The sequence below is a fragment of the Crinia signifera genome, chromosome 4 (assembly GCF_055691185.1).
Source record: "Crinia signifera chromosome 4, ASM5569118v1, whole genome shotgun sequence".
In the NCBI taxonomy this organism is placed as follows: domain Eukaryota; kingdom Metazoa; phylum Chordata; class Amphibia; order Anura; family Myobatrachidae; genus Crinia; species Crinia signifera.
The window spans coordinates 204,196,613-204,212,222 of record NC_139220.1 but is presented as its reverse complement, the minus strand read 5'-3'; the positions used below and the strand labels follow the sequence as shown (position 1 = coordinate 204,212,222).

The following is a 15,610-nucleotide window of genomic DNA, read 5'->3' as shown; positions in this document are numbered from 1 at the left end:
ATTTACTGGGAACCTATTATATGTATAATATATCCCATGAGGCAGTAATGGGAACCTTTTGTCTGGAGTAACACAGTCCTAGTGGAAGACTTTCCCCAGCAAGGGGGAGGGTGAGACAAAAGTCGATTAAGAATTTTATTTATCATTGACATAGAACATTGTGTTTGCATTTCAAATGTCGACATATGGAAGGCCAACATGGCAATAATGTCAACATTAGGCTGCAGACTGAGTTTAGAAACCACCATTATACAGCGTTGGTCACTGGTTCAAATATTTATTTTAATTCAACTTCGTTGGGAACTACAAAAAGCTACTTGGAATTTGTCAAATGTTGTCAGTCCCAGGAAAGCCTGCCTATGGTAATACACCGGAGAGTAGCTATGCTGTACACGGTTACTGGTAAACTGGAAAATATTCTTTCCAGAATATAGTTTCTTATATAGCGCAGCATATTCCATTACGCTTTAGAATTGGGCACTTTAATTCTAGTATTCTACAATTAAGCCATAAAACACCACAAATTAACTCATCTGCTAATTTCTGGATGCCTGCCAGACATTTAAACCACACTTGCAAGAAGCAAAGTCGAGTAGTGTCTTGGACAAATTAAGTCAGATACGGAGTTTACAGATTTAAACAACGACACATGGACAATGCTGGATGGGCCAATCAACTGCAAACAAGTCAAAAACAAAGTGAGCCTTCTGCAAGAAACTATACACAGATGGAAATCTGGCTCACTACAAAGCTTGACTTATCTCACCATGGGTTACAATCAGACATTAGGCATTCGGAAGAATGTACTGTAGCATGCATCAGTACAAATTAAGTGTATCCTTGCTATATATACACACTGTGTATGATTAACTGATGTAACTGTACTTAAGTCAACAATATAAAAGATGGCTGAATATACAGAAACTGGATCTAGAACCACCATTAGTGCAAGTTACGCATTGCAGGGATAATTTATAAAAAATAAATTTACACATCTGGTTATGACAGTAAAGAAGTTATTTATGATAGTAATCAAGTCACAATAACTTTTTGTTGCAAAAATTCAGATAATGGGGTATCAGATATAGATAGATCTATATATCTTGTGGCAGGGACAGCATACCTCCACATGAGGTGAAAGATCCAGTCCAGGATTTAGAGCAGGCATGTCCAAACTGTGCCCATCCAGCTTTTGTGAAACTACACATCCCAGCATGCCTTGCCATAGTTTCAGTATTCCCTAATTGCACATCCCAGCATGCCTTGCACCAGTTTTGCTGTTTCACAACAGCTGGAGGGACAGAGTTTGGACATGCCCGATTTAGAGCAACAGCAGAAGCAGGGCTAATGAGATTTAGCCCAGGTTTGTGAATCACAGTCTAATTAACACCTGTGACATGCTTGTCCAGAGCAGAGGGTCAGGGTTCCAATGCCTTTTAGTGGCTGGGCCATAGGCTGGGGGGGGGGGGGAGAGATCCTGTTAGGGATTCCCTGAAGTACCCTTATTGTGAGGCCTGTAGGTTGCCCGCTAAAACTGGTCATTGCTGTAAACTGAAACCGCATTGCTAAGAATATCCAAGCTGTCATGCTGGTAAAGAACCAGACTTTGTTTCAATCCAGAATATGGGATTCCTTGTCACAATTTAGATAGTTGCAGATTTTCACCTTAAAAATGCCCGTTTTCTGGGGCTTCCTACAAAACACAAAATGGTCCCCTGAAAGTATGTACAGGGGATGGCGGTAGATATTTGAGCCCCCTATCTCTGGATGAAAAAAGTATTAAGAGAGTTTCATACATGTAATATAGTGATAATGATATGGTGCCGGTGGGATTTGCCTTGGTTGGCACTATGGGATACAATATAAGCACTTTTATGTATTCTCAGAGTTGTCTAGTATCAGAAGTACAAAATACATTTTGCTACTTGGTTATTTTGGGTGTGGTATATTAGGTAGTCATAAGCAAAAGGTTGTCACAGAAAACATCAACACATCATAAGTTCAATTTAATTTTTTTTTGTGTGTCAATGTTGACACCTTAGCACATGGACCCCCCGATTAGTGTAGCGCATACCCGCTCATGGACCCCCAAATTAGTGAAGCGCATCCCTCTCATGACTTTCTTCACTCACCAGGCTTCAGGCTGGGTGCCTTACTCCACTATAAAAATAAAACCCCAGTTGCTGACACTAGTAGTGCTGCCTATACATAAGGCCACACCAGTTGCAGCGCTATTGCAAAGCCCTCCTCAACGCTTTCCCGGCAATGATGCGGGAGTGCTCATCGCCGGGCCATACACACTGGGCAGTTTTGAGCTGAAAGCCGCTCAGACATGCTGTTTTGAGCGACTTTCAGCTCAGTCGCCCAGTGTGTATGGGCCTTAATTCTAGTTTTAAAAAAAAGAAGGCATGTAATAAACATTCCATATCACATGAAAATTAAATAGTCCAGTACATTTTTGTTTTACAACAAAAATATTTATTATAACACTTAATGTACATTTACAAAATCCCTTTCAAACCAACAAGATTATACTAAAACAGAATTGCACATATATAACTGAGGTAATTTCATGCAATACTGCTCTGAATGGTAAGTTATTGACAATTATTCACCATTGGAATATTCAACCAGGAAAGTCTGGTGGCTCAGTATACAAGTAGAACACTTGTAGTTCAGGAACAGAAACCCCCGGGAAAGGACCTGTACGACGCTCTGATTATAGATTTAAAGTAAGGCTTGTTTTTTTATGTAGGCCAAATCAGCACTAAGAATTTTTTTTGTTTTAAAGTGGAACGTTGCAAGAGGTTTAACGGCTTTACACAATCGCCAAGTTCAGTGTCCGGGATTTAAGTTCTGGTCATGTACTATTATCCAGTACTGAACAAGAGAAAAAAAAAAATATAAAAATTGGTTATGTGAATTATAAAAAAAAAAAAAGTAAAAAAAGTAAAAACAATTCTGTATGAAAAAGTCAGTGCATTTTCTGACTATATACAGCTCTAGTAGTGTAAATTACACCATTGAAATCAGTACTACTTAAAAACCAATCATGGAAACGTGTCCTCTTCAGGGCAAATCTGGTATAAATTGGGTAATAATCATCATCATCATCATCATCATCAGATGAGTAATTTTCCTTCAGGGAAAGCTATACCTCTCCACAACCCCAAACATGAAGGTTTGAAATACATATTGGGAGATGTACTAAGCCTTGGAAAGTTATAAACTAGAAAAAGTACCAGCCAATCAGCGCCTACATTTTACAAGCTTTGTTTGAAAAATAACAGGAGCGGATTGGCTGGTACAATATCTTTCTCTCCACTTTATCACCCTCCAAGGATTAGTACATTTGCCCTATACACATCTGGATTTTTTTTTTTTATTGAATATCAACACAACTTTGGCTAGGAATTTGTAGGAAACAAATCCTTCACATTACGGCTCAACAAATAGTAAAAATGAACACAAACTAAAATTAGTGATTTTCTGCAATAAAACTACAATTAAATAAAAAAAAAAAAAACAATTTTAATTGGGGGCATTTGTCATACGGTTACCATTTCTAAAATCTTGTAGGAATGACCTAAAACCCATGTTTGTTCAAGCAGGTGTACACACATGATACCATGCTAAATTGGCTGACAATTATGGAGCGGTCTGGAGGATGGGTATAAATTGGTCACCTTATCTTAAGTATCTTTAATGACAAATAGCCCATCAATTACTTTAGTAGTAAAAGTTAGGTAATCCTCATATCCAGACATTGAATGAAAACAATTTTCAGATTTCAAAAATAACCATCAGCCATTGATGCATTTCACAGAAGAATTTAGCAACAACATTAGAGTATAAATAGATGTAAAATTTCCTATTCAAGTAATTCATTAAAAAAAAAAAAAGTTTAACAAAAAACAAACGTGTCAATAAAACAAACATTGGTGTTACATACAATGCAGACAAACAGTTATGATACTGCATTTTAGATCTACAATGTCTAGGTCTACAGTGATAAGGTCAACCACTATAGGTGGACAGGGTCAAAAGGTCGACATTAGTTTTTCATGTTTTCTGTGTGTCTTTGTCAACATAAGTCGGTATGGACACAGTCTAAGTAGAACACGTCCACTCGCTATGCTGTTTCTTGCGCCCTGCACACTATTATATTCTCCATCCACTCCGTAGTGGAAGTTAGGGCACGCAATACCGCCTGTCGGCTCAATTTATTTTTAACTCATGTCGACCTTTTGACCAATAGAGGTCAACCTTATGTCTGGCTTCCTAGAGTCAATCAATTATCAGTCCAGATACTGTACCAAATACCCTTGTTCCTACTTTGCAGTTCCTGGAGTCAAGATTCAGAGTTAAAAATGATCTAGTACAAATGTATTTAAAAACAAAATAATCTGTCACCGTGCAGAGTAGAACGTGCTGCACTGAGGGTCCATGCAATTAAGATCTTGTTAGAAGCTGGGGTTATTATACTTTAGATGTGATTTCCTCTTTGGGAACAGCGGCAGTGTACTTGACAGTCTTGGCCCTGCAAAAGGTGCAATGTTACAGTTTAAAAAATACAAAACCTACACAGTTCTCTTCTCAGGCAGCATTGATGAAAACGATTCAGCTACTTTCCCACATTTTAAATTTATTACATCACTAGATAAAAGGATTTGGGAATGGTTACCACATAATACAAAATACTGTAAAATGATCTACTTCTATACAGTAATCCGACAATGTTATGCTTTAGTATTTATCTCCTCCACCAAGATTCACCTCAATAAACCCAGGAGCAATTGACCTTCAGATTTGACCTCACTGATATCCGTCCACCTGCACCAAAAATAGTTTTTATTGAACAGTTAAAATAAACACTGATCTGGGAGAGGTCTCCAAAAATACTCAGATAATCGGTCAAATCCGTTACCATTTCCCAAAAATTGTCTCCGTTTGGGGAGTTTTCAATACGGAAATTGAGACTATTGTAGTAGAAAGGCAATCCTGAAAACATTTTCATTGCATAAATAAGATACCGTCCATTTGATTAGATTTTAGTAGAGGGTGGCAAAGACAAAACTAGTCTACAAGATGACACATTGGAAATGGGTAGCAGTCAAATTTACCGATGGTCATTATACCAACACCCATTGAAAGTAAAAAATACTGACATGTTCAATTGATCAACATAGTCGAAATGCCGACATTTAACATGCCTACATGTCAGCATGGAGCTGACATGTAGCAATTTTAGCCCAAAAAACATACTTGTTCATACTTTACTATCCCAGTGGACCTGGGTATCTGGTCCCTGGGTCAACACTGAAGAATGGTCTACATACCGTAGGTCCACAAGGACAGAAGGTCGACACAAGCTTAAGGTCAACACAAGTTTTTCATGTTTATTTCGTTTAGACCAACTTGGTGGGCATAGTGAGAATATAAAATAGTGTTCCGGAAGCAGCGAGGCACATTGCCCAAAGCATGGCGAGTGCAATAAGTCAAGCGAGGGGAGGTGGTACACTTAGATTACATGTCAACATAGACACCCAATGAAACACGTTGGCATTTTGAGTATGTTGGTAAATATATCGACATTCATTATGATGACCTGTTCAATTGACCATGTCTGTATTTTGACTGTTTGTCAATGGGTGGCTTATTGACTGACATTTTACCAGCAGTCATTATACAATCATACTGAACCTTTGGAAACACATGGGATCTTGTGTAATGTTTTCCAACATAGCAAGGGGGAGGAAAATTGAACAGGAGAGCAAGATGAAACTTTCCCCTCAAAGTTAGATTAACTGTATCAGCTCAGATGTGCAAAATATATGCTAAAAATGCCAGAGTCACTCTCATTTTTTATATAAATTAAAATAAAATAAAAATGTTGTGTAAAAAAAAAAGATTTCCTATATATATATATATATATATATATATATATATATATATATATATATATATATATATATATATATATATATATATATATATATATATATATATAAAAGTTAAACATTACTGGTCATTATGATGAACAAAAATTTTGATTTGCCAATTTTCACACGCCACTCAAACTGTTAAGCTAAGCTAGCTGAACACTGCACATCAGTTCAAGAACACCATCCCTCCGGTGAGACACAGCAGTGAGCATTATGATATGGGGAGGCTTGTTGGATTGATGAAATGGGGAAAAAACGTTTGAGAGACAAATCTGCAGTAACATACCTCCCAACATGAGATTTTGGCGTTAGACTGCGCATGTGCAGTCTAATGCCTGGCAGCGTCTAAGTACAGTGTATAGGGGCATGTAGTGTAGTGATGTAGTGGAGTGTATACAGGGCCGGCGCCACCGCTAGGCAATTTAGGCAATTGCCTAGGGTTCCGGCCAATAGAGGGCAGCATGAAGTGAGGTCATACTCACCAGCATGCCCTCACTCACCAATGTAGTGGAACTGGTGCTGGTGAGCAGCGGGTCTGACCGCATCCGGCCCCCACCCTCCCCTGGTGATCGGCACCCACAACTCCCCCCATTTTGCCTTACACCGGCACTGCGCGTATAGGGGCATATAGTGATGTATTGGATGTAGGGGCATATAGTGATGTATTGCCTTTCTACTACCATGTACATGCTGCTGGGGGGGCATGTAAGAGAAGTTCATGGCATTTGGGGCACGCTGAGCAATATTGTACAATAAGTACTGCTTTGCACTGGGTGACTTAAATCGTCGTTTTGGCCACTTGTAAGTAAAGGGATTTACAGCACAAGCAGAGTTTAATCAGACTCTGATACTGCAATAATCACAGGTTATAATACATACTGTAGATAGAAATGCTAAAACTTTTTTTTTGTCCCACATTGCTCCTGAAATTCCTGATCACAATCACATCCCATATTCTTTAACATTGTCCTTGACAGACCAATCAGAACCTCCTACCGTTTACTTCTGCGAATCAACCAACAGGTCACTGCAGTGATGAGTAGGACGCCAAGAAGAGAAGCCAATACGACTGCAAAAACTATGCCTACAAGAGACAGATTGTTTATTGGAGCACCCCAGTTTGCTACAGTTCTTATTTACATAAAGCAGACGTACATACCTTCCCTGAAAGACACAGAAACCAGCCTGTTGCCGATCTTCTGCAGTTGCCTGTAGTTATCAGTCATCTCTAAGGGTGCAGAACTGTTCCATTCGGTGTAGTACAAGGCCGTCTCTAATGAGAACAGCTAGAAGACATACTATTTGTCAAACCGACAGGCTACAAACAAGATTAACCTGCTGTACTGTACAGAGTTCAATTACCTTTCATAGCGAAATAGCTTCGGAATATAGGATACACTAATAAAATACAGTAAACCCACGTGCGGGACCAAGGAGTGCAGGCAGAGGAAAATATATGTGGGCCATTACTCCATGTGGGCTTACTGACACTTGTGCATTTCTGCCTTAAAATCTTTATGGTCCCCACCATTGTCAGAATGTGTGAGTGGTGGTCCCAGGTGCAAAACTATAGTTTGGGCCTCCTCCACTCGGGTGATCTGTTTACCAAGAGGACTGTACACAGGACACGTAATAACCCCCTAAGGTTAGAGGTGAGGACATTTCCAACCCAGAAAAGAAAAGCTTTCTTTACAGTAAGGGAAGTTATGATATGGAATACTCTGCCAGAGACATATTCTCCCACCACGCCCTAGTGGATGGTAGGGCATGAAATACCGCCTGTCGGCACATGTCGGGTCAAAAATCAGTGAAAAAAACCCCATGTGGACCTCACGACCTGTCGACCGAAAGGCATGTTGACTTTTTCACCTGTCTACATTCTATAGGTCGGTATTTTGACCTTGTCTGGATTTTAAATGTCGGGATTTTGACAGTCGGTCAATGGTTGTCGGGATTTTGACTGCATCCCATTTAAAAAAGTATTAGACGCTTAAAACCATTTTGGATCATCAGAGATTCTGGTTTAAACAGATTGGTGTAAATGATCCAGATGAGGTTACTCCCTAACTATTTATGCAGAGGAGTAAGTAGGTAATATGGTGCCTGGAGCAAGAGTATGTTTTGGAGCCCCACCTCCCCCCAGTAATTTTTCCTTCTTATAGCAATACCTCTAACATTATGCATCACAAACTGGAATGCCTATTCCACAAACCGTAATGCACATTCCACACACCTTAATTCACATTATGCCACTCACAGTAATGCCCCTACCAGTACCTGCATATCTACATGGTCATTGTCTGGGGGGGGGGGTTACATGCTCATGACCAGGAGTTGCAGGGCCACAGTGCAGAATCTGCACTACTGGGTAGTGCTGGGCAGACCCTAGAGGTGCAGGGCCACTTCTAGCGTCTGTCTCCTTTAAAGGCGGCAGCCATTTCTGGAGGGTTACAGGGTCTCTGTCTGCATATGGACAGATACACTGCACCCCTGATTCCCCAGATAGCATCTGCTGGCACAGTGGAAGGGAGGAGAGGGGGCTGGTGGCACGCCTTTTCTCCTCCTCAGATCCTGGAGCCACCCTCCAACAGAACAGCCCTCCCTACGCCTCTGTATGAGTGTTTATTAACCAGAGGCAGTATATGGCTATGCGGATATGTGGCAGGACTCTTATCAGCTGGCACAGAAATGGTCAGCCATGTATCCTTAAGGTAAAGGGCAGGTCCCTCAGGCAGTGGGGTCCACCCTGCACTCTGCATTGGGCCATTCATCTGACATTGCTTTAAATAGTCTGTCCAGGGCCCAATGGTAGTTCCTCCTCTGGTCCACACCTATTGCACAGTGGATATTCCTGTTCATGGCACAGGGGCTTCATTCTGGAATTAGTATGTTTGTTTTGGATTTGACTATGGTAATGCGCGGTCATCTACTGTATGGTGGGTTGGATTGCCGTCATGTGGAGACGGTATAGGTCTAGGCCAGTAGTGTCCAACTTTAAAAGGGTATGAGCTACTTGAGACAAAATAAACCCTCCTGAAGAGCTCAAAAAAAAAAATAATTTAACAGAAAAATGCCGACACCATATGCCACACACCGCAATGCCCCGACACCATATGCCACACACCGCAATGCCCCGACACCATATGCCACACACCGCAATGCACCACAGTGAGGCTTTTAATTCATTTTAAAATTACCTTTGCCAGGGGGTGCATTGCTCATTGCCAGGGGGTTACATGATATAAGATGCAGTTTACATATGATGCCCCCTGTAGTGAATGATTCCTGCATTCAAATAATGTGCCCCATAGTACCACTTCATAATGCCCCCTCATAGGTTAACTGAGCAATACTCACAGAGGTGTAGGGGAATAAGGAAAATCTGTCCTGTGGGGATGGAGCACCAATATGTGGAGACATTCTGATCTCGGATCTCTCAATTGTGCGCTTGCGCTAATTTGCTGATGAAGAGGCAGCTATGAGCTGCTGCGGGGAACCCGGTGATATTCGTGGATCACAGTACTTCCCTCAGCGATTAACCTCCACCGCAGGTTAGTGACTGGAGAAAAGCAGAGCTCAGGCTTCTCTCACACCCCCACGGTGGCCATTTCAAATATGGCACCACTGGCCGCCAGGGAAGCCTGCGTTCCTTTGCATAAAAGCGCTGAGGGGAGGGTGGCCGGGCCAGGCAGTGCAGGCATGGTGACAGTCACTGTGTGAAGAAGTGCTGCTAGTGGTGGTCAGGCGGAGGAAAGGTGCGGGCGGGGGTGCTGAGCAGTGGTCAAGCTACCCAGATTGTCGCGGAGTGCTACCAGTAGCTCGCGATCAACAGGTTGGCGACCATTGGTCTAGGCAATTATACTTGAGCTATTGGACCTTATTCTGGTTGACACTCAAAGCTGAGAATTTTGCAGCTTCGTTTGTCATGTATGCGGCGCCCTCACAATCGCCCGCCCCGCGAATATCCCTGCCCGCATGCAAGCCTGCATTGCTAGGTGCAAACAAGCAATAAGCTGTTCCCGCTCGCACCAAGCAGCTGCACATGCGCATACATGTGTATGCGCAGTCGCAAACCATCGCTCCCCTGTGCGAACATGCAGCGGAGTGTATGGATCAGAATAAGGTCCATTATTTGGATAATCACTATTCCAGCTGGAATAAATCAGACTGTTGACATGTGCAGGAGCCTTGTCACACGCTCATGCGTCCTCTTCACACAGGGGGGAGCAAATTCCCTGCCCATCTCCGCTTCAAGGCAGCGACGGGCTCCATCAGAACGGTGCTTGCGAGCGTCTTGGTGATGGTGATTCTATTGCCAGGAGCAGCTCTAATGTTCCATCTGTAGGAACTGTTATCCCTCTGTTTCCCTTTGAGAGTGAACCAGAATAAAGGGCCTTGGTTGGGGATTTCTGGTAGGTTGGAGTGGGTAAGGGGGGCTCCATTCTGTTACTTTTGATAACTTTTATTTTTTGATAAGTCATGTGCAAATCAGAACTACGATTGAAGTCACATGGTATAGTTTTGCACATGTAGATTTAATTCATAAGTGTCCGATGATTTTTCTATCAGCAAAAAAATAGATCAGAATCACAATTAAGCTGCCCCTACACTGTAGGATATGCACCATGCATTTTTAACTAGATGCAATGCAATCTAGTCCAAAAAGTATGTGCAGCACATACTTTTTGTACTATGTGAGGTGATGCACGCGGGACCTCGCATTGCAAGCCCAAAACGCATCATGTGTGGGCATCTTTAACCAGATTTCTAGGGCTAAACACAATTTTGCAACACTAGTGTATATGATTACATGGGAAACAATCATGTGGTTGGAATCACATTACCTGCTCCTCTGAAATAAAAACAGGATTCTTGAAAACAGACCATAAGACGCTGGGATAGCATGGTGGGGTAGTAAGAGAACCTTCATAGCGATAATATTCATCTAAGCTCTTAGGAACAAGATGCTGGACATTAAACCCTGGAATCTGAGCCTGTTGACCTATAGAGAAATTAACAAAATGACAGATTGTGTCATCAAGTGTACTAGCAATATTTACATAGCACAGTGAAAATCAGATCATTCTGATATTTGGTTTAGCATTTCTTATGGAGTGCTCTGTATCTGTGGATTCAAAACTTTCTTATTTTGTAGAATGGGACTGAAGGGTTTCCAACTGACTTTTTATTAATGTGTAAATCATCATGCCAAGTTACCACGTGGTCCGCAAGGAAGAGTCCAACCTTAGTTAGTTAGTTCACAACTCATTAATTATAGTTGAAATTACTCTATATCAGTAAATTTGGTTAGAGGTTAGCAATGCTGTCCGAGCAGGAATTCCTAGCTTCTGTCCTCATGACTCACTATGGGATTTATTAACACTGTTTTCACTAAAATAATGTGAAAAATGAATGCATTAAGGGGATTTTGAAGCAATTTTCATGAAAAACTGATCCAAACCCTTTAAGCCTTCTTTTTTTTGCTTGTTTTTTTTTAGTAACCAGATAACATTTCCCATATGTATTATGAGAGAATATAAAAATATATATATATATATATATTTCAGTGAGCCCTGTGATAATAATGCCAACTTCAGCTGATCAGTGTATACAATAGATCAATTAGAAAAAAATCCATACCTCCCCAGGGACCGGTGATCGGTGCTCTTAAGAGGGCAGCCGGTCTTCAGTGTTCCCTGCTGCTTCTGTGACCTCCAGTGCAGTAAAGTCATGCTGCAAAGCAGCAGCTCAATTTGCAGCACTGGGGGAGGGGGGGGGAGGGCACAGACAGGGCAGTCGAGAGGAATGCTGGGTCCGGTAAAATTTTGGTGGTGTGGCCTAAGTGGGCACCTCCCACACCTAGGTCATGCCCTTAAAATGTTTAGAGGAGGGTGAAAGAAAACTTAAAACTAATCTCAGCAGAAGCGCACCCCTACAGCATTTGCTGTGCCGACAGCAGACTCAGCATGACCTCTCACACTGTCAGTGAGACACTCATGCTGAACTTGCTGTCAGCACAGCACATGCTGTAGAAGTGTGTGCTGCTGTTGCTACCCGGGAGGGACAGAGGTGGAAGAGATGGGTCGGACCAGGGTCCCTGCGGGGCCCCTCCAGCAAGCCTGGGCCCGGGTAATTAGTACCCCCCCCCGCCCCCCTGGTCACAGAAGGAGGAAGCCCGGAAGACCGGCAGCGCTGCAGAAGTCGATTCTCAGCTGAGGTGTATGAATCAGGTGGGGAGAGGGGTCATCAGGACATAGATGGGTGCCGGTGGTAGCGGCCATATTGATGGCAGTGGTATCAATGTGCAGCATAGTATCAGGGGGTAAATCATTAAAACCTGCACAGTAGTGTGTCCTGAGGATGGGAATGCCTGTATAAAAAGGATGACTGCAATTTTCAGCTGTATGCAAACACAATGATGTTTAGCGCTCAGATGGTATGGCGTTCAGCATTATACACACTACGGAATAGCTTTTTCCACATCATGGTCACTACAGGGCATTTTAAATGCTAAAAAGTATATTATGTATCAATTACATTAGTTAGTAACAATAAGCCATCCTAGAGAGACATGCACACACACACACTTACCTTTGTATTTGATATTTTTAAGATGAGAAAAGATTTGGTCATATGTAGGATTGAAAGAGCCAATCTGCAATGTAAAAAAAAAAAAAAAAACCACAACCTGTAAAGACTGTAGAAACATGTTTTTCAGTCATTGGTGGAAAGAGTCAGCCATCCATACAGCACTTGGGACTCGATAGGACTTCCAGTAGAGTAGCCATCCTCATATGTCCCACTGTAGAGGGTAAGGAGGCCTGATGACATAGATCACAGTGAATTGAGTCATCATTAGGCCCTGTACCCTGCTTCTTACTGCTGTGATTTGCGGTATTTTACATTGGAGACCAGGCCATGAAGACTCTTGTAACATGTACACATTTCTCACACTGAAAGCCTGGACACCACTCCTTCACATTCTGATTCAGAGAAAGCCATGTCTCCTCTATACATGATTAAATTGAGCATCAAAAATATGATCTCCTCTAGGATCATTTTAAATACTGTAATGAAGTAATCTTGGCCAATAAAACCATTTTTTGGAGAGAAAACATCCTTAGTTCACATAACAGATATTCAGACAAACAGACTCAAAATCTAATATTTATTTATCTGCATTTCAAACTGTTCCTGGCTGCATAAAACAACTGCCCAGCGAGTCACCATCAACACATGCCAAGACATAAGACACCAAGAGTACGGGCTTTGGAAGGTAAACTGCTCCTCATCCATTACGCCTCAACAGTAATCTACTCTCATTGATTGGAGAATGTATGCGTTTTCTCATCCTATGAAGACAGTCCCATGTCCACATGTATCAGTTTTGTAATAGCGACTGCTGGGCACAGCACAGAATATGGTTCAGTTCCTGGTAGCAGAACAGCCTCTAGGAGAAAGACTTCATGCTTGTGTAAAGCCAGGAGGTACAGACATACAGTAATAGTTAGAGGCAGAACAGGAAAATTAAAATTGCTTTTAGTGTAGAAAATTTTGGAAACCATTTAGTCAACTCTTTCTATAAAGCAGGACCATAGTTGTGTTCACGCTGTACATTAAATAATGGATTTCTTTCATGTATGTGTGGAACATGTGAGCTGCAACTGGCCTCTGAAAGTTGAAGCCCCTTCCCCTCTATACCATATAGCATGTCAGGAACTTCAGTGTCCTCAAATTTTCTGAGGTGAATATTCTTTAATTGCTGCTATGGGTAGACAATTTGTTTATATATTTTTGTTGCAATTTTGGTGAAAGTAAGTACAAGTCACATCAGCTGCGGGATGAATAGTTGGAGCAGGTATCAGTGTCACCTGTATGCCAGCAGTATTTCGATGCCTCCCGAAGGTAGTCAAGGAAATTACCCAGTAACAGCTACTGCAGATACCAACAGATCCCATCTTCCAGTGGGAAGTACAGTAAAGGTGCCCATACACGTTACAATTATTGTATACAATATTGGATACAGTATCGCATCTCATCACATCTCGGTTTTGCGATGAGATCTAGTACAAAAAGTATGTGCAGTACTAGATCTCATTGCAAAACCGAGATGTGATACTGTATACAATAATTGTAACGTGTATAGGCACCTTAAGTCTTTAAGTCAGTCAGCATCACTCACACAGGAGCATCAGGTATTCCTGCAGAGTTGGCCATACTTAAGGGCTTCAGACATCCTTTTAGGTTTGGTCCTTTGTAACGTCTGATATTTAGCAGCAAATCAATAGTATGTCACCAATGGAGGAGGCATACCAATTTGATATTTGTCCCTGGTGCAAGGGCACCGTGATTAGCAGCAAATCAAGTATTTATCTGAAGAAATCACTTGCTGTTGAAAGACTTTAATGATCTACTAGTTGTGAATCTCTTCAATTGGGCACAAGTTTGGAAACCACTGCATTTGGGATTGCTCAAACTGTGATGTCACCGCAGTGGATGAAAGTGCATCTGCGACTGCAAGGCTGACCATACTCAGACATGCAGAGGCATTGAGGCCAAGCAACTGCATAGCAACACCCCTCTCCATCCCCTGCCCGCTGTGTTGGGTGCGTGCACCTGGCAAACGGAGTGTTCGCCATGGGTGCACACACCCGACATATGCACACTAACAAAACATCGGTCCATGTGCGAACGACGGCAAAACTGCAAGCGGACCAGAGTAAGGCCCATAGCGCCTATGTTTGGATCATCATGACATATGTGAATGGAGGTAATGTTCCTATGTAATGACTGAGAGCGTAGTGTAAAGAAGAACATTCACCTTAACATCTGCCCAATCAACCAGCCAATTGGCCGATTAGTATGAAAATCTGGTAATGGATGGAAACAAATGACATTCCAGCATTTGATCCCAGATGCCAGGAAATACAGCTATGAAGTAGAAGCAGACTGAAATGGGGGTACTTGTGTATTATCTGGGCGCCCGATTTTTTCATCGTATGCCACTACTTAAGGCATGCGATGCGATTTTTCATTGTATAGTCACCCATTGGTAATTTCATACCCCCTCTATCCAACTACGCATGGAGTTGATTTTATATAGTGTGGAGAGCGCAGCGAGCCACTGAGCCCGAAGCGTGGCGAGCGCAGCGAGGGGACGCGGATTACTTTACATGTATTCTGCGTCCGCTCGCCACGCTTCGGGCTCGCCACACTATATAAAATCAACTCCATGCGTAGTTGGATAGTGGGGGTATGAAATCACCCATGGGTGACTATACAATTAAAAAAATCGGGTCTTTACAATGAAAAATCGCATGAATTGTATGCCACTATATTGCATGCAATGCTATGTAATACAATGGAAAAAAAAATCGGGCGCCCAGATATTACACAAGTACTGAAATGGGTGCTCAGATGCAATATTAATGGAGGAGGAGATAGCAGTGACTGAGGAGAGGCAGTGGAGTCTGATGGAAAGCAGAGAGGGATTAGGTGCAGTAATCTAAAGTGTGACGTTATCTATCCAACATTGTACCATAGGAATGGTCTGTATGTTGCCTTGGGATAGCTGAGAACTGCTGAGTGAAATGAGTTACGTCTGGAGGTAGCAGGACTTTCCTGGGGGAGAGTTAGAGCCATGTGAGCATTAGCTGCCTGCATCT

At 42.1% G+C, this 15,610-nt stretch overlaps 1 protein-coding gene across 1 annotated transcript in view; it reads right to left on the bottom strand.

Moving 5' to 3' along the window:
* Positions 1–2,939: 2,939 nt before the first annotated feature.
* Positions 2,940–15,610, bottom strand: part of CA12 (carbonic anhydrase 12) — a 30,024-nt gene continuing 17,353 nt past the window's right edge. The window contains exons 6-10 of the mRNA XM_083179738.1: positions 12,537–12,600; positions 10,790–10,947; positions 7,105–7,231; positions 6,942–7,029; positions 2,940–4,540 (exon numbers count right to left, since the gene is read on the bottom strand). Coding sequence (XP_083035864.1) covers positions 4,480–4,540; positions 6,942–7,029; positions 7,105–7,231; positions 10,790–10,947; positions 12,537–12,600 — 498 coding nt within the window. The 3' untranslated portion in view covers positions 2,940–4,479. The remainder of the gene's footprint in view (positions 4,541–6,941; positions 7,030–7,104; positions 7,232–10,789; positions 10,948–12,536; positions 12,601–15,610) is intronic.